Here is a 26,830-nt window from a genome sequence, read left to right as displayed (position 1 = left end):
TTACGTGTTTAAATCTTAATTTTAACTAATAAATAACACATATATCTAAGGGTGGCAAACAGTCCGGGCCCGGTCCTAAACGGGCCTCGAGGGCCGGGCTTAAACAGACCCGGATTTCGTGGGCTTTTGGGTGTAACCAGACAGGGACCGGGACCATGAACTAATGGTCTCGGGCTATGTGGGTCGGGCCCGGTCCTAAACGGGCCTAAGTAGGCCTTGACTATTTTTAAAAAAAATTTGTCTACGATAATTTCTTGTAAATTATATAGTATATATATATATATATGTGTGTGTGTGTGTATGGGCCTAAGTGGGCCTATTTATTTGTGAGGCTATTTATTTGTTTAAAATTTTTATCTAAGGCATTTACTTGTAAATTATATTATATAATTATGACTTAAAAAAATTTAATTCAAATTTAAAACACAAAATATTGTAAAAAGATATTCAAAGAAATGCGTTATAATTTTTATTATTATAACATTAAGAAAATATGGCTCAATCTTTCTTAGTTTCCCCCCCCCCCCCCCCAATGGAATGAGCACAACCAAGGTGCTAATACCACCATTGAGAAGAAAAATAAACCAATCAAGATGTGCTAAAATACAAGTTACATATTAATTTTACATGGTATCTCTTACAAATTTCATAAATCCATCAAGGTTAGGAGGAATTTTCGTTGGTGGTGGCGGAAAAGAAGCTTGTTCATCACCGCTTCCGGGCGAAGCTGCATCCTCCGCAAGTTCAACTAGCATTTCTTCATAAGCTTCGTCTACCTATGGTTGTGATTCAGCAAGTCCAAAATTTCTTCGTTTCGAACGGATCCAATCTCTGAAAAATACTGATTTTTCCAAACTCTCCCTCATAGACGCTCTATAATCACCGAGTTGTAGTCTTGCTTGACTGAAAGCGCTCTCCGATGCCACTGTTGAAGCTTGAATGGTTAAAATGTCTCAGGTCATCCTTGAAAGGATCGGAAAGTATTTTTCTTTGTCCTTCCACCATTCCAAAAGATTAAATGAGCTATCGGGATTCACTTCCTCAAGTCCCTGTGACAAATAAACTTCAAGCTCATTTAGTTGTGAACAATCACTAGTGGTACAACCTTGAGAACTCCTGAACTCGGTTCAAGCAGTAAGTGCTCTTACTCCTGCAGTTCTTTTAGATGATTGAGAACTAGAAGAAGAAGGAGTTGGAATATCTGCTCCAACATTATCTAGTGCAATTTGATAAGCACTATAAATAGTTAGAGCATTTATTTTAATTGAGGTTTGTGCATCCGAAAGTATAGACAACTCCTCAGGTGCAAGTGTTAAACCATTATAAATAGATCGATACCAATATTGAGTACCGCCTAATTTCGTAGTAGGATTTAATATGGCAGCAATACCATAAATAGGGGGAATAGGGAATATTTTTTTTTTAAATTTCTTTCTCATAGAATCAATAGTTACTTCATAAATTTTTCCACTCTCTAAAAAATAAGCAAATAAATTTGCAAGATCTGCAAGATAAACTAAACAGTTCGAAATAGTAGGATAATATTGCCCAGAAAATTCATTTGTAGCAACATGAAATCTTTCTAAAAAATCTACAAGCATTTTAACATTAGCCTAATCCGCATTTGTAAGGTGCTCATCATCATCACTTATATGAGCATTAAACGTTGAGTTTATGAGATTTTTATATTCATATGCAACAACTAAACTTTCATACATGTAATTCCATCTAGTTGGATAAGGTTTAGGAAGATTTCTTTTTCTTAGGCCAAATTCATCGCATCTTTTAAAATATTCTCTAAGTCTATTTCTACAGTTTGAATAAAAAAATCCAATTAAGAGCCATTTTAACCTTTTCAATTTCATCATTTAAAATTCTCATACCATCACTCACAATTAAATGGTAAATATGACAAATACATCTAACATGAAAAATGTTACTAAATGCAGGATTTAGTGTAGTGGTAAGCAAGGCTACATCATTGGTGTTACTAGTAGCATTATCCATTGAGTTGACATTATTTTATTACTAATGCAAAAATATCTACAAATATCTGTAACCGTGCTAGAAATAAACTGCCTTGTGTGACATGAATTAATTATTCTATAAGCAATAATGCGCTTTTGCATTATCCACTTCTCATCAATCCAATGACTTGTAACAGTAAGATAATCGCAATCATTACCACTTCTACCAATATTAGTAGTAATAGAAACATGACAATTAATATGAGTAAGTAAATAGCGCAAATATTGTTTATATTCATGTTTATATTTATAAATATCGCTCTTTACGGTTGTGCGAGGCCATCCTTTATAAGTAAAATTAAAAACTCTTTTAATATAATGCACAAAGTGGGGGTTAGACGAAAAACTATAGGGTAAGCACATAATAGTAACCATTTTTGCCAATTCTTCCCTATCTTTTCTTAGGTCATAATATAAAATGTCACTGGTAATAGTGTTAATTTCCGGTTGAAATTGATTTGACCCGGTACTAGGGTCAAGCTGACTAGTTGGACTTAACCCCCCGACTGCAGTTTTCATTTGAAAAAATTTAGCTTTATCTTGAGGGTGATCATTATGTGTCTCTTCAAACTTCCCGTCCCCCCCGATCAACATAGTTAAAAGCTAACTCTTTGCCACAAGTTTTACACTTAGCTTTATTTTTTTCTCTTATTTGAATAAAAAATGGCCAAACAAGAGATGTTTCGGCTCATTTAGAAGGTTGTCTAGAAAAAATAGGGGTAGTAACAGGGGGTCAACCGGGGCATCATTTAGATTAGTTAGGTTAACTTGAGCAACATGACTAGTGAGTGCATCATCATCCGGTTGCGTTTCATCTAAATCTATTTCCTGCTCACCTTCTTCATCAATAGTTGGATTACCATAAAGAGAATTCATATATTCATGATCTAAGTTTTCACCACCTCTAACATTATGCACATATTGACTCTCCGTAAATTGTAATAAAGTATTATCACTATCAAGAATGGGAGCAGGTGGAGGGCGGGTATGGGGTTTGGGTAGGGGAGGCCGGGGAATTAGAGGAAGAATAGAATGGCCACTAGATTCACAACTCTTGGATTTTCCCTTATTTTTACTAAATATTTTTTTTAAGTAATAGGTCATCTTAATTATAATTATACAAAGTAATTAAATAAAATAAACAAAACTATAATATTAAAACTAAAGAGTTGGAACGAGTTTACCGAATTGACGAATAACTTGTTGAAATTAATTATCGTTGAAGACTTGAATACTTCAATTCACCAACTTCGCAATTTTTCACATAAGTTGCAACAACAAAGTAACCAATTTTAGAAGAAAATTAGAGAGAGATTGATGATTTGGTGAAGAAAAATGAAAGAATGAGGGGGTATTTATAGCTGAAAATAGGGAAAAAGTATAATTATAAAAAGTTTGGGATTAAAATAAAGTTGGAAGGGTTAAATGACTATTTTGGCAGCAATAAGGCCACATTTTAAAGGTGCAACGGTCAGAAATTTAATTGAGATTGTTTTTTAAAATTAGCGGTTGGGGACAGGTTGAGACCGTTTGGGACCGGTTAGGAACGGTTGAACCGGCCCACTTAGGAGCCGGTCCCGGGCCCAAACGGTCCCGGCCCTAACGGGCCCCTACTGTGAACCGGCCCACATGAGCTTGTATGTCTCCTTTGTGCTGGGCTTAAACAAGTAGGACTGTTTAGGCCCACTACCCATATGAGCTCACGGGCCTGAGCCGGTCCAGGGCCTAATAGGCCCACTTGCTAGCCTTACCTATATCCGTCTTTTTCTTTTATTGTACTCTATTTTCACTGAGTTTGAATTTGTATTCAGTATATTTCTGGTTCTTATTCTTTCATTTATGGTGCAGCTCTTTTTGAAAAGTTTACATTGACCCCCTTTTTCTGCTTGTTCTGAATGGCATGTTGTGCTTTTGTCACGGACGCATTTCAAAATTTGGAACTAGACTTCATAGTCAATGTTTTACTTATCACTCTATCATTAACTAACTGTTTCTTCTTCTTTCTTTTTTCCAACTACGCTGTCCACATTCAATGTTGCATTCACGTTTGACTTTCTTACTGAGTGGAATGTTTAGTTTTTTTTTTTCCACTTCTGTCACAATACATTAAATGCTAGGTAGATTAGCTAAGTTAATAGAAAAAGTTTATAGTCCTTACCTTATTTTATGTAGTCAGACATAGAGGGATTCCAAATGTATAATCCTCATACAGTTGTTTTTATATTCTTAGTATATTGTAGAAGAATTAGGATTAGAGTACTTTGGTCAGCCTAAAAAGGGAAATGGGAAAAAGAGAAAAAGAAGGGACTTAAAGGGTTCTTGTCTAAATTCTAAAGGTTGAAATAGTGGCCAAGAAATGTCATATTTTCTTTTCCTTAATTTTGTCTAAAAGTTAAAGAATTCTTAACCCTTCATCCCTTTTGATTGGAAATCATTCCCCTTTACATGAACTCAATTTTCATTTCATTTGAAAAAAAATTATCTCTTTCTCCACAATTTCTGTGCCATTTGATCCAGTAATGTTTGAGAAATACTGATTGTCACACTTCCTTTTTACACACCCGAAGGTAGTACAAGGGAGTTTTTCCAATTAAAGTGACATTATTTGTAATGGGATTATTTATTCATTTTTTTTAAGTCGCCACTTGGGATGGTTTGTTTTATGGGGTCCCAAGTCACCGGTTTATTTTAAATCCCAAATCGAGAAAAATTTCGACTTACCGAATGGAGTCTGCGAACCAGAAATTCTGAATAAGGAATTTTGTTGACCCGAGGGAAGGTGTTAGGCACCCCCGGGTCCCGTGGTTCTATCACGGTCGCTTAAATTGTTATAGATGGCTAAAATATGATTTTAATACATGTTCAATCCTACAGTGCAATTTTAAATTATTTACCGCTTTGAATTAAATTTTAAGAAAATGAACGTCGTTTAAAAACGAGTTTTTGGATCACGTCACATGAAATGCACCCGGATCCTCGACACATTCTTATTCAACGTTTTGGGATTTGGATTTGGGTTGCATGAAATGCACACCCGAGTTTAAGAATGTAATTTTATTAAAATCGCGCCTAAAGAGTCTAACGCGTTATTATTTTGGGGAGAGCCGTGAAATTTGCTAAACGGCCTATCTTGCTTTCTAAGTATTTTAATGCAAATATTTATTGAGGGCCCCGCAAATTTGCATTTTTTTTTGTTTGGCGAGGCTCGTCTCATTTTTATTAAAGGGGTAAACCTAAAAGTGACTATGATTTTCTACTTTTTATTTGTCTCTAAAAATAAAAAGGGTCCTAATTAATTTACTGTTACGAAATAAAATCATAGTCTACCATTTAGATATTACTAAACCAATTGCCCTTTTTGAACTTGGGCCAAAACAACCCAAACCATACGAAGCTAGAAAATCGGACAAATATTTCACATAAATCCAACATTGGGCCTGAGACCAGCCCCAAGTTGAATAAGGCTGGTCAGATTTCGTGAAAGAGGTCGAGGGATCGAGTCCCTGAGTGAGATACTGGGCCGTCAGCTGCCCTGTCCTTTTAAGCCCAATAACAAATGAACTCAATATGCTGCATTCATTTCAAATCATTCTAAACGTGCATTCATTGAGTGGAGAGAAGGAAGAGCAATGCATTACTCGTTAAATTATCAGCGGGTTGCCTATAAATGAGCTACTAAATACTACTGACGGTGAAGGTAAAGGATTAACTAAGCAATTTGGATTACTTCATTAATAATAATGGAAAAATGCTAAGCAATTTTCACAACTAATTATATAGCAAAGGTGACAAGAAAATGATTAGATTGAGTACGTAATTACCTCACTAACATAAACATGCCAATAACCTGGACTTACTTTATTCGTAACTGATTAGATAACAACTATAACAACTAGAATAAACTATTATCCAGCCATCAATACCTGTTAACTACTGCAATAACAAACTGTTTTGATTTTTAGTTTTTAACAGAACGAGGCTAGTAGAATCAGGAAATACCTACTATTTTTTAAAAAACTAATGTTGAATAACCAGAGAACAAACAGCCCGTAACAATCCAGTATTAGTTCCAATTCAACACAGTTCCAACAAGCTAAAATTAAAACATTACTAATTAAACTACAGGTATTCACATGGACGAAAACTTCATTTTATTACTTCACTTCACAGCTCCATCACACATGATTAGAATGTGTACCTAGAAATGGAATTTTTAACAGAATAAGGGGATCAGCAGCAGCAATACAACAACAGACCAAGAGATAATCAAACAGCAACAAATGCACAGCCCAGGAAATTGAATCACAGCCCAGAAATGATTGCAGAAATGTTTCAATTCAAACAGGATTGATAAACCACCCAGAACAACACCAAAATCACCCAAATAAACTCAAAAATGAACGCAAAACCCCTTTGAAACTCTCAGCAAATGAAACTCAACCAAAACTGCTTACTCAGGCTCAAAATCACTCGAAATCGGACCAATAGACCTCTGAAAACCCAGTAACCAAACATTGAACTAGAAGATGTGATTTAACAACTAGAGATCAAAATTATCCTAAAGTTTCAATGGAACAGTGCTCTTTTTCTGATTTTTCTACTATATTTCTGTTTGTTTTTGGATTTTTGAGTAGCAATTCAGATCTAAAAGAAGGTGAAAAACTATAAGACTGCAGATTTTTGAACTTCTAAAATTTGAAATTCAAACTTTGATTCAGATCTCAGGAAAGGTTTTTTTGGGGAAATTTTATGGCTAAAAAAAACACCCCCTATTCAAGGCATTTGTGATGCCTTTTATAGGCAAAAATGAAGTGCAACTCAGATTTTTGTTTTCTTTCATTTCAATCCCTCTTTTATTTTCAGTTTTTAACTTTTCACCCTTTGTTTACTGACTTGTGCTTCAAGTAAGTACACTTAGTTTTCTGAAATTCTAATTTTACCCCTATCTAGAAGGTTCTAGGAACTTCAGGTTTAATCTACAGCATTTCTGTATCTTACTAGTTACCCGAAATGCCCTTGAACTCATTTGAAATTACTAAATTAGTCTAACCCAACCCAACTCCTAACTATGATTATCTAACAACTAACCCTAGTTAACTAACAATCTTCAGCAATCCAGACAACGGCAAAGTAATCAGCTAATGAAGCAATGTGAATTAGAACACATATCAAAGAATGATTAGAACCCAATTGGACTAATATCCAAACCTATCCAACAGAATTAATCGATTATCAAAACAAGTTTTAATCGTAACAAATCATATTCTAATGAAGTCATGCTAATAATCAAACTAAACTAAAAGAAAAGCAAGACGAATTACAGTCTAAGTAAACAACAATCAGACACAAAATTAGGATCAAAATCAACGGAAACTTCTTAAACTAGAATTTAACGAATATGATCACAGAAGCAAAAATAAAAGAATTAAACAAAGGAAAAAAGAAAACAAAAACTCACTACCATGGCTCGAAGTCCGGCTGACTTTCACACTTCAAATTCGGCCGTCTCTAGTGGTAATTGAGTGTTAATGACATTGAATTCTTGATGAGGAGGGCCCAAGGGACATATGGTATCATTTTGGGGCGAGTTGGTGTGAGTTTTGGCCGGAAAAACTTAAACTGATATTCGAACAATTCCGGCGGGATTCGAGGGACGGGGTTAAGGGGGTTCGATAGAGGACACGAAGGCAGTCTTGTGGTGTAAATTTGGTGGTGTTTGGGCAAGGTGACGTTTTGGCCGGAGTTTCTTTGATCTAAGATTCGAAGGTTTTGGCTGTGATTCGAGGAAAAAGGGGTATGGATTTGGAGAGAGGAAGGAACAGGGAATCTAGGTTGTATTTTTGGTGGCATTTGGAGGTGGGCTGCCGCCGTGGGCGATTTCCGTCGGCGGCGGGCGGTGGTGTTACACAGAGCTAATTAGGGGTGGTTTTGGGACGATGACTGAGGGGTGGGGGGTGTTCCGACATCTTTATACTAATAAACCTAGGATGCTTCTCATCTGTTAGATTAAAATTCAAGGGCCGCGATTTAAGTGATGGAACGACCTCGTTGAAGGGGGAAGCGGGGACTGGATCGGGTAGGGATAATTTGGGCCTGGGTTGGTTTGGGCGTGGGTGGTTCTTTGGGCTCAGATTCACCTAAATGTAACAGCCCAGTTCTGTTTCTTTTTATTTAATTTCTTTTGTTTTTCCTTCTTTTATTTATTTGTTTTTACTTATTATCTTCTTCTTTTTTGAATCTTTTGATTTTATTATATAAAATAAAAAGACCCAAATTAAATCTAAGATGATACTAATTACTAATTCCTAATTTAAGAGGAAACTAATTTAAAAATATAAAATGTAAAATTTGAAATTGTAAAAAGACTATTTTTTGTTATTTTTCTCTTATTTTAGTAAAGTTAATTAACTAGTAAGCTAAAATATAAAATCGAAATCTAAATGCCAATACACTATTTTTGTATCTTTTTTATGAATTATGGCAACTAAAATGCACAAAAATACAAACAAGACACAAAATCAAGCAATTAATTCCTAAAAATTCAGATAATAAAGAAAAATTCTAATTCTAAGGAATTTATAGGAGTAATTTAAGCGTGGCAAAAATTATGTGCTCACAGCTGCCCCTCTTTGCTCGAAGACACGAAGGGTTTTCGGGCAAAGATAAATGAGCAACCATGAGATTTTTGCCCGCTTAGCACTCCATGAGAAGCATTTTGAAAACCGTCTAACCGAACCTTGCTTCAAAAGTTGCCTACATATCCTTGGCTATAAAGGAATCAGGTCAGTGTAGTTCGGGAGTGTCTGGTAGCTGGGACTACCGGGAGCTGTGATTTCACCACTATTGCTACTGCTACTGCTACTGCTTGCTGACCTCCTTATTACACCAAAAGGAAAATCCAAGCTAAGCTAGCTATGCCTATCAATTACGAATTACAAGATTCCTATCTATAACTCTCTTGAAACTTGATCTTGAGTCTTAGCTGATTTTGCTGTAGACTTCGACCTGAATTTTGATGCTCGCAAGTTGTAGACGCTTGTTTCTTTCTGCAGTATTGAGTCAAAAACTGGATTGGCGGAGCTTGCGACTTCTATCAGATTTTGGGCAACCCGCACCTTTATTTGCTTCAGCACTTGAGCTCATTTCTTTTTGTTCTTCTTCTTCTTTTCTTTATTTTGGATCGAGACTCATTCCATCAGTCATTTTGTATTTTGAGGTCAACCTGCTTAAGACATCAAAACAAACAAACAAACGAAATTTTCTGCCCCAGTTTTTCACTAGGAAAATTTCGTGAGTTAGTTGTGACATATGTCTAAACATTCAGATTAAGATTATGTAAGTTTGCGGAAAGGAATCCTCGGTTTTGGCTGGGAGATCCTCGGCTTTTAGCAGGGATTTGGAAAGAAAAGGCTCCTCGATTTTTGGCCGGGAGATCCTCGACTTTTGGCCGGGATGTGGACAGAAAAAGCTCCTTGGGTTTTGCCAAGGAGATCCTCGGTTTTTGGCCGGGATTTGGATAGAAAAAGCTCCGCGATTTTTTGGCCGGGAGATCCTCGGTTTTTTGGCCGGGATTTGGATAGAAAAAGGCTCCGCGGTTTATTGGCTGGGAGATTCTCAGTTTTCTGGTCGGGATATGGATAGAAAAAGCTCCGCGGTTTTTTGGCCGGGAGATCCTCGGTTTTTTGGCCGGGATATTTTAAAGAATAAGGATTCTATACCACCATGATTTGTTTTCTTTTGGGATTTTCATTTTATTTCTTTTCTTCTTTCTTTTCTTGGTTTTTCTCTTTATATGTTTTCCTTTTATTTATCAGAATGTCTGAAAGAGTGTTGAGGAAACTTCCTTTTTGGTCGTTTACCTGCTGCAAAGCTATTTTAGCACTTGCGCCTTTCATTTCCTTTTGAGTTGCACCTGCTTCTTGCAAGGTTGCTTTGAATAAGACCTGTTTTCAACAAAGAACAATTTGTTAGTCGAAACGGTTGTTGGTTTTGTGGCCTTGATCATTCCCATCACTTGATCGCGTCCCCATTTCCGTCGAGAATTTTTCTGCTTGTTGGTCTTGAGGGTGAATCTCTTTTCACACTGACCGGGTTCAGCCTTTGGATTTCATGATGACTTGCCCGTGTGGGCTCTAGCCTTTCTACCTTATTCTGCTTTTAGGACCTTTGCCTTTGATTTTCTTTCTTTTTCGATGTCTTTTACTTTGGAAGCAATCAACCACCATGGTCAGTCGGGATTGGACTGATGCACCACTGAGGCTGGGTATTTTCTTCGACTCTTGCCAGGAAGAGTCCTGTGAAACCGGTCCTGCCACCTTTCTTTGTAACAGTTTCGGAATTCAAAGTTAAGCCAAAAGGGATTCAAGGAGAAGTAAACAGAGATCAGGATAATGGATTTTAAATAGAAGCGTCCCTTTCGGGGGAAAAAAGGACTTATCTGGGGTGCATGCTGGCTTCAAACTGACATGACATGCTTCTTGGACTGGATGCCCGACCCGTACTAACTTTCGGCTTCTCATGAACCCATTGATCCGTGTCTCCAAACCAGAGAAACTTGCCAAGACTTTTAGTGATGAAATATCCTCTTTTCGGCCGACAACGCCCTTTGCGGGTTTTCGCTAATTGACCTCTCTCATTTCTCTTCTTACCGTCGTCCGATAGTGCTCTTTACGAGTTTTCACTAAGCGAACTCTCTCATTTTCAATTTCTCTGCTCCCGTCGCCTTATGGTGCCCGAAGGTTTTCACCGATAAGACTCTCTCATTTTATTCCTCTCAATTTAGAATGCATCGGCTTTCAATGATGTTTCTCAGTTCCCATGCCTTTGGCAGTTGATCAGAAGGACTTGTACCGGATTTTGGGAAAAAGAATTTTGGACAAAATTGCAACTTTGGAACCATTTGTATGGGTTCATGGTTGATCTATTAAAACATCTGCCCCAGTTTCCATTTCGGGGAAATTTGTTTTTTTGTTTTGGTATGACTGAACCCCAAGGAGAGGCTGTCTACGTATCCTTTCGGAATCAAGTCAAGACGTAGTTCAAGAAACATTTTTTTTTTGCATCTTTCTTTTCTCTCTTTTTTTTTACTTTGTTTCTTCTTTCCTTTTTCGATATCGCTTCCGGGTTCCAAAGAGGGTAATCAAAGAAAAATAACCGGCTCAAATGGGTTTGCCAATGGTTAGTAGTGTTTGGGTAGCGGGAACAAAAGCCTTCGTCATCTTAATCGCGCAAGGACGTCACCTGAAGCAAGCTTAGACATAATACCTTTTTACTGCATCCGTGTTCACAACTGCTTCGGGATCGTTTCCTTCAATGTCACCCAAGTATAATGCTCCTCTGGGCAGTATTTTTCTAATGATATATGGACCTTTCCAGTTAGGAGCAAACTTTCCTTTTGCTTCCTGATGATGAGGAAGAATTCGCCTCAATACCAACTGCCCTACTTCAAATTTCCTGGGCCGTACTTTCTTGATATAGGCGCGGGCCATTCTTTGTTGGTACAACTGCTCGTGACAAACTGCGGCCATCCGTTTCTCATCAATCAAAGTCAATTGTTCCAATCGAGTTTTAACCCATTCACTATCTTCGATCTCTGCTTCAACAATTGTCCGGAGCGAAGGAATTTCTACCTCTGTCGGTATCACAGCCTCAGTTCCATAAACCAACAAATACGGGGTTGCTCCTACCGATGTGCGCACTGTAGTGCGATATCCCAGTAAGGCAAAAGGTAACTGTTCATGCCACTGTCTAGAGCTTTGGATTGTCTTTCTCAAAATCTTCTTGATGTTCTTATTCGCTGCTTCAACAGCGCCATTGGCCTTGGGCCGATAAGGAGTGGAGTTTCTATGCGTTATTTTGAATTGTTCGCATACTTCCTCCATTAAACGACTGTTCAGGTTCGCAGCATTGTCTGTGATAATAGTTGCAGGAATGCCGAAACGACAAATAAGGTTTGAGTGTACAAAATCCACTACAGCTTTCTTAGTGGCTGTTTTGAGAGTGATGGCTTCGACCCACTTTGTGAAGTAATCAATAGCAACCAATATGAATCTTTGCCCATTTGAAGCTTTCAGCTCGATCGAACCAATGACATCCATACCCCAGGCGACGAAAGGCCAAGGCGCTGATATGGGATGTAATTCTGTTGGAGGTACATGAATCAGATCTTCGTGCACCTGACACTGATGACATTTTCGGACAAAGTTGAAGCAATCTTTTTCCATAGTTATCCAATAATACCCGGCTTGAAGTATTTTCTTTGCCAGGACATACCCGTTCATATGAGGTCCACACACTCCTGCGTGCACTTCCTGCATGATTCTTCTAGCTTCCTCAGCGTCAACACATCTTAATAAATTGAGATTCGGGGTTCTTTTAAACAAGGCCTCACCACTCAAAAAGAAACCGCTCGCATGCCGCCTAATGACCCTCTTTTGATCTCCAGTAGCATGTTCGGGGTACTCTTGTGTTTTCAAAAACCTCTTAATATCATTGTACCATGGGTAGACGTTTGGCCTTGCTTTAATTGCATTACAATAACCATGTCTTTCCCTGATTTGGATTTCTAAGGGATCGATGTGGGCATTTCCCAGATAAGGCAACATCGAGGCTAAAGTAGCAAGTGCATCAGCTAGCTCATTGTGGCACCGAGGGATGTACCTAAATTCTATCGATTTGAATCGTTTGCCGAGATCTTCCACATGCTGCCGATAAGGAATAAGTTTGACATCTCGAGTTTCCCACTCTCCCTGGGCTTGCCGGATAATCAAATCTGCATCCCCCATGATCAATAAATCTTCAACATCTTGGTCAATCGCCATATTTATGCCCATGATGCAGGCTTCATATTCAGCAGTATTGTTCGTACAGAAGAACCGGAGCCTAGCTGTAGCCGGATAATGCTGACCAGTAGGCGAGATCAAGATTGCCCCAATCCCTACACCATTGGCGTTCACTGCCCCATCGAAGAACATTTTCCAAGCATGAGTGTCCTCGGGGACTACTTCTATTGTGTTTACCTCTTCATCTGGAAAGTATGTACTCAACGGTTGGTATTCTTCGTCAACCGGGTTTTCAGCCAAATGATCTGCCAACGCCTGGGCTTTTATTGTCGTGCGAGTAACGTAGACTATGTCAAATTCCGTGAGCAAGATTTGCCATTTTGCTAGTCTCCCAGTGGGCATCGGTTTCTGGAATATGTACTTCAAAGGATCCAACCTGGTTATGAGATAAGTAGTATGAGCTTGAAGATAATGTCTCAACTTTTGAGCAACCCACGTCAAGGCACAACACGTTCTCTCCAACAAAGTATATTTGGCCTCGTAGCTAGTGAACTTCTTACTCAGATAGTAAATCGCTTGCTCTTTCTTACCGGTTATATCATGTTGCCCGAGGACACAACCAAAAGAATTCTCCAACACTGTCAGATACAAGAAAAGAGGTCGCCCAGACTCTGGTGGGACCAAAACTGGAGGGTTCGACAGATATTCCTTGATTTTGTCGAAAGCCTCTTGACATTCAGATGTCCATTTGATTGCTATGTCTTTCTTCAATAGCTTGAATATGGGCTCACATGTGGTAGTTAGTTGGGCAATGAACCGACTGATATAATTTAACCTGCCCAATAAACTCATCACGTCTTTCTTAGTTCTCGGAGGAGGTAGATCTCGGATAACCTTTATCTTTGTTGGATCTAACTCGATACCTCTCTTACTGACTATGAAGCCCAGAAGTTTGCCTGATGGGACTCCGAAGGCACATTTAGCCGGATTCAGCTTCAAATCATACTTGCACAACCTTTCGAAAAATTTTCTCATGTCTCGAACATGATCATCCTGAGTTCTGGACTTGATAATCACATCGTCCACATTCACCTCTATCTCTTGATGCATCATATCATGGAAAATGACGATCATAGCTCTCGTATAAGTTGCCTCGGCATTCTTCAACCTAAATGGCATGACCCGATAACAGTAAGTGCCCCAGGGTGTGGTGAAAGCTGTTTTCTCGGCATCTTCTTCATTCATCAACACCTGGTGATATCCTGCGTAACAATCCACAAAGGACTGTATCTCGTGTTTGGCGCAGTTATCAACAAGGATGTGGATGTTGGGAAAAGGGAAATTGTCTTTAGGACTTGCCCTATTCAAATCTCGGTAATCCACACACACGCGGGTTTTCCCATCTTTTTTTGGCACGGGAACTACATTAGCCAGCCACGTAGAATACTGGACCACCCGGATTACCCCTGCTTTCAACTGTTTTGTGACTTCTTCTTTGAACTTATCACTGATATCAGTCTTAAACTTTCTTTGTTTCTACTGAACCGAAGGACAATCAGGGTAAATTGGCAATTTATGCACCACTAGATCGACACTCAATCCTGGCATATTATCGTACGACCAAGCAAACACATCTTTAAACTCAAACAGAAGTTGAATTATTGCATCCTGCGTTTTCTCATCAGTGTGAATGCTTATTTTTGTTTCCCGAATTTCTTCAGAGGTTCCCAAATTAACCGGTTCTGTATCATTCAAGTTCGGCTTAGGTTTATTCTCAAATTGTTCCAGTTCTCGATTTATTTCCCTAAAAGCCTCTTCTTCATCATATTCCGGTTCTTGGTTCATGATTTCACAATTAGACAGCGTGTTTGGATCTGGACGTGAAGTCCTCAAGCATGTCATGTTATTTAAAGCCGCATTATTATAACTGAAAAGAAGAAATAAAAGAGAAAAATAGCAAAAATTAGAAAGAATAAAGAGAATAAACGATGAAATATTGATTTCATTTCTTGGAATTGGGAAGATAAAAGGGTTTACATTCAGGAATTTAAAGACAGGAAACTTAAAGAACAAACATCAGAGTTACACCCTGGGATAACTCGTGATGTAGAAAAAGTGGCAGGACAAGTCTACCTGGACTCCTGCCTGATCGGGAATGACGTAGCCTTCCAATTTTGGAGTTTAGCATCTGGTCCCATATATAGCACCTCCGCGATGCTAGTACCTTCCCCTAGCTGAACCATGTTGGTTTCATAAAGCATTTGCCTCATAGATCCACATATATCTTCGATTTCTTCGGTCGTGAAGGCCTCATGATCTCCATTCTCGCTGTATTTTGGATTGACAAAGGTCTGATATAGATGTGGCAATGGTTGTGGCAAGACCCATCCTTCCCTTTTCCTCTCATCTGCCCAATCTTCATCTTCTGGGGTAGGGTTGAAACCTATCCCGAAAAACTTTTCTGTTGTGGATAGGGTTATTGGCTCCGATATTCCTTGTAGAGCTTTTCCGAATCCTTTTCCTGGCTTGAAACCATATTTAACCATCTCTTTTGCCACCATGATCGAAGCATTAGATAGGAAAGGTTGGGGACAAGGGCTCCCTTCTTCGTACTGATCCGCCACTACAACTTCGAAAGCCTGATAAACAATGTGTTCACTTCCTTCCCTAGCCTCCAAACATGGGATAGATGGGTCCCGATAAATAGACTGCTCGTCTTCTCCGTGGACCACAATTTCCTGATCTTCATACTCGAACTTTACCATTTGGTGAAGGGTGGAGGGCACAGCCCCTGCGGCATGGATCCAAGTCCTTTCTAGAAGAAAGTTGTAAGATGTATCCATGTCCAACACTTGGAAGGTCACCTCGAAATCCACCGGGCCTATGGTTAATACCAGATCTATCTCTCCGATGGTATCCTTTTTAATGCCATCAAAGGATATTACATAGATGTTATTGGGACGAATCTTTCCAGTCCCGATCTCCATTCTCTGCAGTGTAGAGAGTGGACAAATGTCAACACCCGAACCCCCATCCACCATTACTCGCTTGACATAAAAACCTTCACACTTGACAGTCAGATGTAAAGCTTTGTTGTGAGCCACTCCCTCTAGAGGCAAATTGTTCTTACTAAAGGAAATTTGACTAACAGCAAAGAACCTTTCTGCCATTCTTTCGAGCTGTTCAACTGAAGTCTCAGCAGGCACATACGCCTCATTCAGAGTTTTTACTAGGGTCTTCTGATACTCGGCAGATCTCTTTAACAAAGATAGCATAGACACTTGTTCAGGGTACTTGCGTAACTGATCCACCACTTCATAATCAGGCATCTTCATTTTTTGGAAGAAAGCCTCTGCCTCCTCAGCACTTACAGGCTTCTTGGGTGGAAAGCGCTTTTGTATGGCATTGTTCACTTCTTGTACATCTGAATTTTTCCCAGCGAAAGTATTTCCCGGAAGTTCTCCCGTGATTTCTTTACCTTTGTATGTAACCAACGTCTGTTGATAATTCCATGGCACCGCAGACGGGTCCGTTATTGGCTTCTGTGGCACGCGTCCGATAATTACTGGCTCATTCAGTCGAGGCCGTTTAATCGTCCCTCGGACCACATAGTCTCCTTTTCGCACATACGTTGGTGTTCCCTTTTTCACTTCAAATTTCTTTGAAATACCCACTACTAACGGCTTTTCTTGGTGACCTCGCGGAATATAGAGAACTTCATTTTTTGGAGGCGCCATCTCTGCCTTTGTTTCAACCTTCTTTTCAAGTTCAATCTTGACAGTTGTAGTCTTTTTTTCCCATTTATCCTGCTTCAGGGTTGCTTTAGGCTTTCTTTCTGCATCAGCAATAGCAATTATAGCTTTCAAGGCGGGATCAAACTCTTTGTCTTCACAGATCATCCCGATTACCGGCCCGTTGTTATGAGCGGGCAATGGATTATTTGTCACATTCGGGGCTTCTTCATCCCTCAACACTATTTTTACTTGTTCAATCAAATTTTCCACAGCTTTCTTCAAGGTCCAGCAGTTATCAGTACTATGCCCCTCAGCTCCTGAATGATAAGCACAGTGGACACCTCGTTGGTAAGCTGGAGATTCTGGATTCTGCCTGTTTTGGGGAATAGGCTGCAGCATATCCATATGGACAAGATTAGGGAACATGGTGGAGTAGGGTTCACCGATTGGTGTAAAGTTGGGTTTCCTGGGTGGTTCCCGGGGGCGAAAGTTATTTTGTGGTGGTCGGGGATTATATTGGTTCTGGTAAGGAGGTTGGTTTCTTTGGAATGGAGGTGGATTTCGGTTGGCTTGTGGTTGCGGTCGGCCGAAAGGTTGAGCATTCATGACCGCATAAGGTGAGGGAGCATAGGCCATATCATTGTGAGGATAGTGGTGTTGAGGGGTTCTTTCGGAGAACACCGGTCTATGATCCCGGTATCTCCTTCCTTCTGACGCTGCCATGACCGTTTCTTCTTTCTTTTTCCCTTTGGCCATTCCTCCAGACCCGCCTTGGATGGCTTGGGAGGTCGCTCTTATGGCCGACTGGCTCAAGATTCTACCCATTTTCAGACCATTTTCTACCATTTCCCCGATTTTAATTGCTTCTGTGAAAGGCTTTCCCATGGACGACATCATATTCTGGAAGTAATCGGGCTCTTGGGCTTGCAGGAAGATAGTGACCATCTCTACCTCATCCATTTGAGGCTTCACTCTTGATGCTTGTTCACGCCACTTAATGGCATATTCTCTGAAGCTTTCTGAGGGCTTTTTTCTTAGATTTGTCAAAGAATTCCTATCCGGTCTAATGTCTATGTTGTACTGAATTGTCGAACAAAATCTCTGGCAAGATCGTCCCAAATGTGCCATCGAGATATGTCCTGATCTATATACCACTCTGAAGCTATGCCGATTAAGCTTTCCCCGAAATATGCCATCAACACATTCTTCTTTGCCACCGCCCCCCCCCCGTAACTAATTGCAATACTTCTTCAAATGAGCAATGGGGTCGTCGTGCCCGTCATACTTTTCAAATTTTGGTGTTTTGAACCCTGACGACAAGTGTACATGCGGAAACATACACAAATCTGTATAAGAGACACTCTTTGGCCCGCTCAAACCTTGCATGTTCTTTAAGCTCTGTTCAAGGCTCCTCATTCTCCTGGCCATCTCATCTTGCTCTGGGGCTTTAGGGGTTTTATCTTGCCCTGGTGTAAACTCATATGGTGGTGGCTAAGGGTAAGCATATGCGGAGTATGGAGAAAGTTCTGGCTGGTAAGTAGGAGTTTAATAAGTGAAGGCCGATGGATCAAACATAGGCCTTGGGACTGCGGGCTGTGTTGTAGCAGAAGATGGTGGAGCAGTGAAGATGTTTGGAGCTGTCCCGGGTATGAATGCATGGGGCCGGACCTCAGAAGTTGCTCCTACGAAATGAGCGGATATAGTAGGTTGTCCTAGCGGGACGTTCGGGTGGCTGATGGGAATGTTAAAGGTACCCGTTGGTCTTGGGAACAACTCGGGAAATCCAGGGATGACACTCGGGGGTTCTTTTCCATTTGTCCATGCGTACCACATCTCCATTACCCTCAGACGTAAGATTCTGTTTTCTTCGGCCACTGCGGACTCTGAGGCCGGGACGCCCGAGAGTGGGCTATCTTCCGAAATAGGGATTGTTGGCAGGGTCATTTCTGATGACATTTCTGTACTACCTTTAGATCTGGTAAAGTAGTGGTGCGAAGCCAGTTTACCACAAAACCAACCACCTGTTTCTATAAACCTAACTGGATTTGACAGCGGCAAACGGTTAGTTTGAGATAAATAACAGATAGGTAATCGCACATTGGGGCGTGATGCACCTACACAGTTAAATGGACTTCTACATGTTTTGCTTGGTTGCACGCGTCATCCCGGATTTCTTTTGTTTTTCTTTTGTTTTCCCTCTGTTTTCCTCATTTTCTGCTTTCCCTTTTCCTTTTGCCATGGTTTTTCCTTTGATTATTCTTCCACTCTTTTGTTTCTTTTGTTTTTCCTTTATTTTCTTCCCTCTTTTTTGCTTTTCTCTTTACGGTTACGGTCGAATCTGATGAGGATTGCCTACGTATCGCGACCCCGCACGAATCAGACTAAGCGTAGTTCGTGAAAATTAAATGCGAAAGATAAAGAAACAATTTTTTGGGAATTTTCAATTTTCATTACTAAAATATTCTTTTACAAACTAAACATTTTTGAAAAGGGAACTAATAGACTCAAAATAAAGCCAAATACAAACTCAAAACTATTGATGCGAAAAGGAAGCCGACAAACAGACAACAGACTCTAAAACGGAAAATACAGACTTGAACTATGAGTACATTAAAGCTTCAAAAATGGGTGCCCGCGGGGCGTCATTCGGCCTCGCCGCGGGCTTAGGTGCGAGATCCATTTCAAGTTGCTCCAGTTCATACATTGTCCGCTTGACATAAATCATTATGGCTGAAAAGAAGGCAGTGCGGGTCATGTCTTCACACAGTCGACATCTCTTAATGATGGCATGGGCAATAGTCTCAATCTTGTCCCTGGTTCGACCTTTTTCTATGAGCAAATGCCTTATCTGATCATTACGGGCCTCCAAGACCTGAGAATCCTGAAGATACTGTCTCTGCAGCTGCTGTATTTCTACTTCCATTCGGGCCAGTAAATCATAGCAGTGTCCACTTTCGGTTTCAAAAGCTTGGGCTTGCTTAGCTGCCTTGTCCTCAAGAGTGATCATTTTTCTTTTCAGATTAGCAATGGTATTTTCATAATCCTTCCTCACCTGCTGTCGATACTGTGTGTGCTCTTTTGTTCTTTTTGCCCACTGTGCCTGGAGTTCTGCTATGGTACACTCGGATTTCTTCAGCTCATCCCGGTACTCAACGATTTCCGTTTTCAACCCTTTTATCAACCGTTCATCCGACCGACTCCTTTGTTGTTTATCAGAATCTATCCTCATTTGTTGGATCTGGGCCCTGAGCATCTCATTTTCCTGGGCCAGCTTCTTTTTATCTCCCTCATCAGCTGCGGCATGCATGCTATTTTCAAACTCAAGGTCTCTAATATTTTGTTTTAACTGGCCTATTTCTGCCGTGTAGCTCTTTTCTTTTGCCAGCCAACCTCATTGTTCTTGTGATGATTCAGCAAAATTCTGGAGATGGGGTCTTTTAGCCGGCCTTTTGTGCTCAAGTTCTCTCCTGTACCAAGCAAGGTATCCTAGCGCCACTTCTCCTTTGGCCCGATCCTGCACGCAAGTATCTGCTTTTAAATATTGGCATTCAATCCAGATCTGGCAGACTCTTGCTTCAGGAAACTATCCGTTAGGGCTAATCTCAATTACTTGAGCACTAAGATCTTCCTCCTGTGGCACTGTTTGGCATCTCCCGAGTTGTCTCAAAATCCGATATGGCGCGTAGGGCTGAATGCTCTTGAGTCCCATCAATAGAAAGTGGGTCCTAGCTGCCGGCATATATACGACCTCATCAACGGGCAACCATCCTAGAGTCCATTATATTTGGCTGGCGGTGAGGGTCCGAAAGAATGATGTCCACGTCGTAACTCCCTCAGGTAGACTAACCCCCTTGATTCTTGTGTAGAACTCTTCTATGCAAGTTTTCTTCGAGGAACCATAACTCAAGAGCTGGGAACGGTGGCATAGATGCTCAGTCATCCACATTTGTAGTAACAAGTTACACCCCTCGAAAAAGTTCCCTCTGGCTTTGTAGGCTGTGAGAGCTCGGAAGATATCAGATACTATCATGGGCACAAGAGTGCTTTCATCTTGAGTGAGCAAGGTACTGACGATCCCGACTATTTTCAGATCAATGTTCCCATCTTTTCTTGGGAACACCAAAAGGCCCAAAAAGGTTATCATAAAAGCCACTCGTCTATGCTCATCCCATTTCTGACAGTTACTTTTGATGCATAACTTGTTACCCGGATTGTTGAATCCTCCGACATGACCGTATCTGTCGTATATGAAGCGCGGATTACAAAAACCTGCGGCCAAATCTGGGTTACAGACCGTTCTGGGTATCTTTAATGAATCTAAAAACTGATGCGCAGGGACAGCTCTTGGAGCAACCAAGTATTTTTGCCTTAACGGAACTTCAGCATTTCCGATGTACCCGACTATTTCCTCCAAAGTCGGGGTGAGTTCAAAATCGGAGAAGTGGAAGACATTGTGTGTCGGGTCCCATCATGTGACCAAAGCTCTTATGATATCCCCCGAGGCTGGATTTCCAATAAACCCGTAAGACCTTTCAGATATTTCTTGACCTCATCATGCCCTTCACCACCTAAATCATCCCACCATAGCCGCAACTCGAAAGGTATTTTAGTCATTATTGAAAAATGTTCATTTTGCATCGTGCTCATCCTGCACATTTATTAAGGTGATTAAACAAAAAATAAAATTTATTTGACTCAACAAATTGACTATTTTTAATTTTTCACAGATTAAAAGAAAGATCCAGTTTTTCGAACACGGCCTTTCAGCACTTCGGGAACGAAGATTTTAAGATTGTGTGAGTCAACCGGTCAAAAATCCAAAAAATGACCAAAAGTTGCCGTTTATGCAAAGTCAGCCTTCCGGCGTCCCTTTCGGGAACATTCGGCTATTTTTGACAAAAAACGGCATTACTCGATTTATTTATGACAAAAATTAAAATTCTGACATTTATTTATTTATTTATTTATTATTTTTTTTAAGCTATTTTTGCAAAAGGGAGGTTGGACCCGATGAGGATTGCCTACGTATCCCACGCCCTGTGAGAATCAAACCGGCGTAGTTCGGGAAAATAAATTATTTTTGAAAACAAGACTCTTTTTTTTTCATCAATACAACCAAACCCTTTTTCCTTTTCTCCCTTTTTTTTTTGCTTTTTTGAGTAAAACAAACTATAAACATATATTTTTTTTAAAATTTCGGCAGAGTTTCGACAGTATTCGGCGTTGGTTTTCTAAAAGTAGGCAATAAACTCTCTACACTGTTATTTCTCTCTCTTTTTCTTTTTTCTCAATTTTCCCGATATTCAGAAACCGGTCAGCATGCAGGCCCGAAACAAATAAATGCACGGAAAACAAATAGGATGCATCAGGATGGTCTTTCTCATTTCAGGTTGCTAGTCCTAGACGGACGCAACCCATGTGTTGAGTCCCCTAAGTCAAATGCAACATGATGCAAACAAGCGTTCCTACTAGGGATCCGGCATGAAGTCACGTTATTCTAGGTCCAAAGCCTAGGTATTTGTTATAGACTGTGTACCCGAGCGGACAACTCGAGTCAAGGAGGGGGCAACGTACCGGGGACCCGCGAGATCGTCCGGCTTTGTAACTTGTCTGGCCTCTTTCTTATTTCAGGGTGTGACACTAACAGAATAGGGAGTCTCAACCAGTAAGCACACCCCCGATGGTGAGAAGAGAAGGGTTTCGGCACAGTTTATATACAGTTCAGATAATATCAAAGCGGTAAAGCATTTAGCACATTTAGCATGAAATATGTAGAAAAATCAGATAAAGCCAAACATAACAATTATTCTAAGCTCGAATTCTTAAACCCTGAACCACGTGGTCGTGGGTTTTCCCCAGCAGAGTCGCCAGAGCTGTCACACCTCCTTTTTACACACCCGAAGGTAGTACAAGAGAGTTTTTCCAATTAAAGTGACACTATTCGCAATGAGATTATTTATTCATTTTTTTAAGTCGCCACTTGGGATGGTTTGTTTTCTGGTGTCCCAAGTCACCGGTTTATTTCAAATCCCAAATCGAGGAAAATTTCGACTTACCGAATGGAGTCTGCGAACCAGAAATTCTGAATAAGGAATTCTGTTGACCCGAAGGAAGGTGTTAGGCGCCCCCGGGTCCCGTGGCTATCACGGTCGCTTAAATTGTTATAGATAGCTAAAATATGATTTTAATACATGTTCAATCCTACAGTGCAATTTTAAATTATTTACCACTTTGAATTAAATTTTGAGAAAATGAACGTCGTTTAAAAACGTGTTTTTGGATCACGTCACATGAAATGCACCCGGATCCTCGACACATTCTTATTCAACGTTTTGGGATTTGGATTTGGGTTGCATGAAATGCACACCCGAGTTTAAGAATGTAATTTTATTAAAATCGCGCCTAAAGAGTCTAACGCGTTATTATTTTGGGGAGGGCCGTGAAATTTGCTAAACGCCTATCTCGCTTTCTAAGTATTTTAATGCAAATATTTATTGAGGGCCCCGTAAATTTGCATTTTTTTTTTGTTTGGCGAGGCTCGTCTCATTTTTATTAAAGGGGTAAACCTAAAAGTGACTATGATTTTCTACTTTTTATTTGTCTCTAAAAAATAAAAAGGGTCCTAATTAATTTACTGTTACGAAATAAAACCATAGTCTACTATTTAGATATTACTAAACCAATTGCCCTTTTTGACCTTGGGCCAAAACAACCCAAACCATACGAAGCCTAGAAAATCGGACAGATATTTCACATAAATCTAACATTGGGCCTGAGACCAGCCCCAAGTTGAATAAGGCTGGTCAGATTTCGTGAAAGAGGTCGAGGGATCGAGTCCTTGAGTCAGATACTGGGCCGTCAGCTGTCCTGTCCTTTTAAGCCCAATAACAAATGAACTCAATATGCTGCATTCATTTCAAATCATTCTAAACGTGCATTCATTGAGTGGAGAGAAGGAAGAGCAATGCATTACTCGTTAAATTATCAGGGGTTTGCCTATAAATGAGTTACTAAATATTACTGACGGTGAAGGTAAAGGATTAACTAAGCAATTTGGATTACTTCATTAATAATAATGGGAAAATGCTAAGCAATTTTCACAACTAATTATATAGCAAAGGTGACAAGCAAATGATTAGATTGAGTACGTAATTACCTCACTAACATAAATAGGCCAATAACCTGGACTTACTTTATTCACAACTGATTAGATAACAACTATAACAACTAGAATAAACTATTATCCAGCCATCAATACCTGTTAACTACTGCAATAACAAACTATTTTGATTTTTAGTTTTTAACAGAACGAGGTTAGTAGAATCAGGAAATACCTACTATTTTTTAAAAAACTAATGTTGAATAACCAGAGATCAAAAGCCCGGAACAGTCCATTATTAGTTCTAATTCAACACGGTTCCAACAAACTAAAATTAAAGCATTACTAATTAAACTACAGGTATTCACATGGACGAAAACTTCATTTTATTACTTCACTTCACAGCTCCATCACACATGATTAGAATGTGTACCTGGAAATGGAATTTTTAACAGAATAAGGGGATCAGCAGTAACAATACAACAGCAAACCAAGAGATAATCAAACAGCAACAAATGCACAGCCCAGGAAATTGAATCACAGCCCAGAAATGATTGCAGAAATGTTTCAATTCAAACAGGATTGATAAACCACCCAGAACAACACCAAAATCACCCAAATAAACTCGAAAATGAACGCAAAACCCCTTTGAAACTCTCAGCAAACGAAACTCAACCAAAACTGCTTACTCAGACTCAAAATCACTCGAAATCGGACCAATAGACCTCTGAATACCCAGTAACCAAACATTGAACTAGAAGATGTGATTTAACAACTAGAGATCAAAATTATCCTAAAGTTTCAATGGAACAGTGCTCTTTTTCTGATTTTTCTACTATATTTCTGTTTGTTTTTGGATTTTTGAGTAGCAATTCAGATCTAAAAGAAGGTGAAAAACTATAAGACTGCAGATTTTTGAACTTCTAAAATTTGAAATTCAAACTTTGATTCAGATCTCAGGAAAGGTTTTTTTGGGGGAATTTTATGGCTCAAAAAAAACACCCCCTATTCAAGGCATTTGTGATGCCTTTTATAGGCAAAAATGAAGTGCAACTCAGATTTTTGTTTTCTTTCATTTCAATCCCTCTTTTATTTTCAGTTTTTGACTTTTCACCCTTTGTTTAGTGACTTGTGCTTCAAGTAAGTATACTTAGTTTTCTGAAATTCTAATTTTACCCCTATCTAGAAGGTTCTAGGAACTTCAGGTTTAATCTACAGCATTTCTGTATCTTACTAGTTATCCGAAATGCCCTTGAACTCATTTGAAATTACTAAATTAGTCTAACCCAACCCAACTCCTAACTATGATTATCTAACAACTAACCATAGTTAACTAACAATCTTCAGCAATCCAGACAACGGCAAAGTAATCAGCTAATGAAGCAATGTGAATTAGAACACATATCAAAGAATGATTTGAACCCAATTGGACTAATATCCAAACCTATCCAACAAAATTAATCAATTATCAAAACAAGTTTTAATCGTAACAAATCATATTCTAATGAAGTCATGCTAATAATCAAACTAAACTAAAAGAAAAGCAAGACGAATTACAGTCTAAGTAAACAACAATCAGACATAAAATTAGGATCAAAATCAACGGAAACTTCTTAAACTAGAATTTAACGAATATGATCACAGAAGCAAAAATAAAAGAATTAAACAAAGGAAAAAAGAAAACAAAAACTCACTACCATGGCTCGAAGTCCGGCTGACTTTCACACTTCAAATTCGGCCGTCTCTAGTGGGAATTGAGTGTTAATGACATTGAATTCTTGATGAGGAGGGCCCAAGGGACATATGGTATCATTTTGGGGCGAGTTGGTGTGACTAGGGTTTTGGCCGGAAAAACTTAAACTGATATTCGAACATTTTCGACGGGATTCGAGGGACGGGGCTAAGGGGGTTCGATAGAGGACACGGAGGCAGTCTTGTGGTGTAAATTTGGTGGTGTTTGGGCAAGGTGACGTTTTCGCCGGAGTTTCTTTAATCTAAGATTCGAAGGTTTTGGCTGTGATTCAAGGAAAAAGGGGTATGGATTTGGAGAGAGGGAGGAACAGGGAATCTAGGGTGTATTTTTGGTGGCATTTGGAGGTAGGCCGCCGTCGTGGGCGATTTCCGTCGGCGGCGGGCGGTGGTGTTACACAGAGCTAATTAGGGGTGGTTATGGGACGATGACTGAGGGGTGGGGGGGTGTTCCGATATCTTTAAACTAATAAACCTAGGACGCTTCTCATCTGTTAGATTAAAATTCAAGGGACACGATTTAAGTGATGGAACGACCTCGTTGAAGGGGGAAGCGGGGACTGGACCGGGTAGGGATAATTTGGGCCTGGGTTGGTTTGGGCGTGGGTGGTTCTTTGGGCTCAGATTCACCTAAATGTAACAACCCAGTTCTTTTTCTTTTTATTTAATTTCTTTTGTTTTTCCTTCTTTTATTTATTTGTGTATTTTACTTATTATCTTCTTCTTTTTTTTGAATTTTTTGATTTTATTATATAAAATAAAAAGACCCAAATTAAATCTAAGATGATACTAATTACTAATTCCTAATTTAAGAGGAAACTAAATAAAAAATGTAAAATGTAAAATTTGAAATTGTAAAAAGACTATTTTTTGTTATTTTTCTCTTATTTTAGTAATGTTAATTAACTAGTAAGCTAAAATATATAATCGAAATCTAAATGCCAATACACTATTTTTGTATCTTTTTTATGAATTATGACAACTAAAATGCACAAAAATACAAGCAAGACACAAAATCAAGCAATTAATTCCTAAAAATTCAGATAATAAAGAAAAATTCTAATTCTAAGGAATTTATAGGAGTAATTTAAGCGTGGCAAAAATCATGTGTTCACACTGATAATTTGCGGATTGAGAATTAGAACGAAAAATCAATTAGATGATAATGTGGCAGAAATTGCACGGGGTGCCCACATTCAACCTATACCCATTTTCTTTTAAAATGTTTTAACTTGTACCCCACTTTTAAACGACTTCAGTCCCCTTTCTCCTCCTTCGTCTTCTTCTTCTTCTTCTTCTTCTTCTTCTTCTTCTTATGCTGTTGGTGCTGCTATAAAACTTCAATTCATGGGGATGATTGCCATAAGTATGTTTATCAGATTATTTAAAAATAAATTATAAATAATTTTCTAAAGTAAGTTTTGAAGAAGATGATAGTAA

The 26,830-nt window shown here is 39.3% G+C and overlaps 1 protein-coding gene across 1 annotated transcript; it reads right to left on the bottom strand.

The window, feature by feature from the left end:
- Positions 1-14,344: 14,344 nt before the first annotated feature.
- On the bottom strand, positions 14,345-17,670 carry LOC104238902 (uncharacterized). Its single transcript, XM_070157189.1, has 2 exons — positions 14,942-17,670; positions 14,345-14,735 (listed from the first exon to the last, which is right to left on the bottom strand). Exons 1-2 carry the CDS (start codon positions 17,668-17,670, stop codon positions 14,345-14,347), a joined length of 3,120 nt encoding a protein of 1,039 aa, XP_070013290.1.
- Positions 17,671-26,830: the final 9,160 nt, after the last annotated feature.

Source organism: Nicotiana sylvestris, chromosome 9 (genome assembly GCF_000393655.2).
Source record: "Nicotiana sylvestris chromosome 9, ASM39365v2, whole genome shotgun sequence".
In the NCBI taxonomy this organism is placed as follows: domain Eukaryota; kingdom Viridiplantae; phylum Streptophyta; class Magnoliopsida; order Solanales; family Solanaceae; genus Nicotiana; species Nicotiana sylvestris.
This window is presented reverse-complemented; position numbering and strand designations above follow the sequence as displayed.

Bases quoted from the DNA above. Each gene is read 5' to 3' on its own strand.
- LOC104238902 (XM_070157189.1), bottom strand. From the start codon at position 17,670: ATGGCACATTTGGGACGATCTTGCCAGAGATTTTGTTCGACAATTCAG. The intron at 14,736-14,941 runs GTAGACTTGTCC...TCTTCTTTTCAG, and splicing joins CCGATCAGGCAGGAGTCCAG to TTATAATAATGCGGCTTTAA.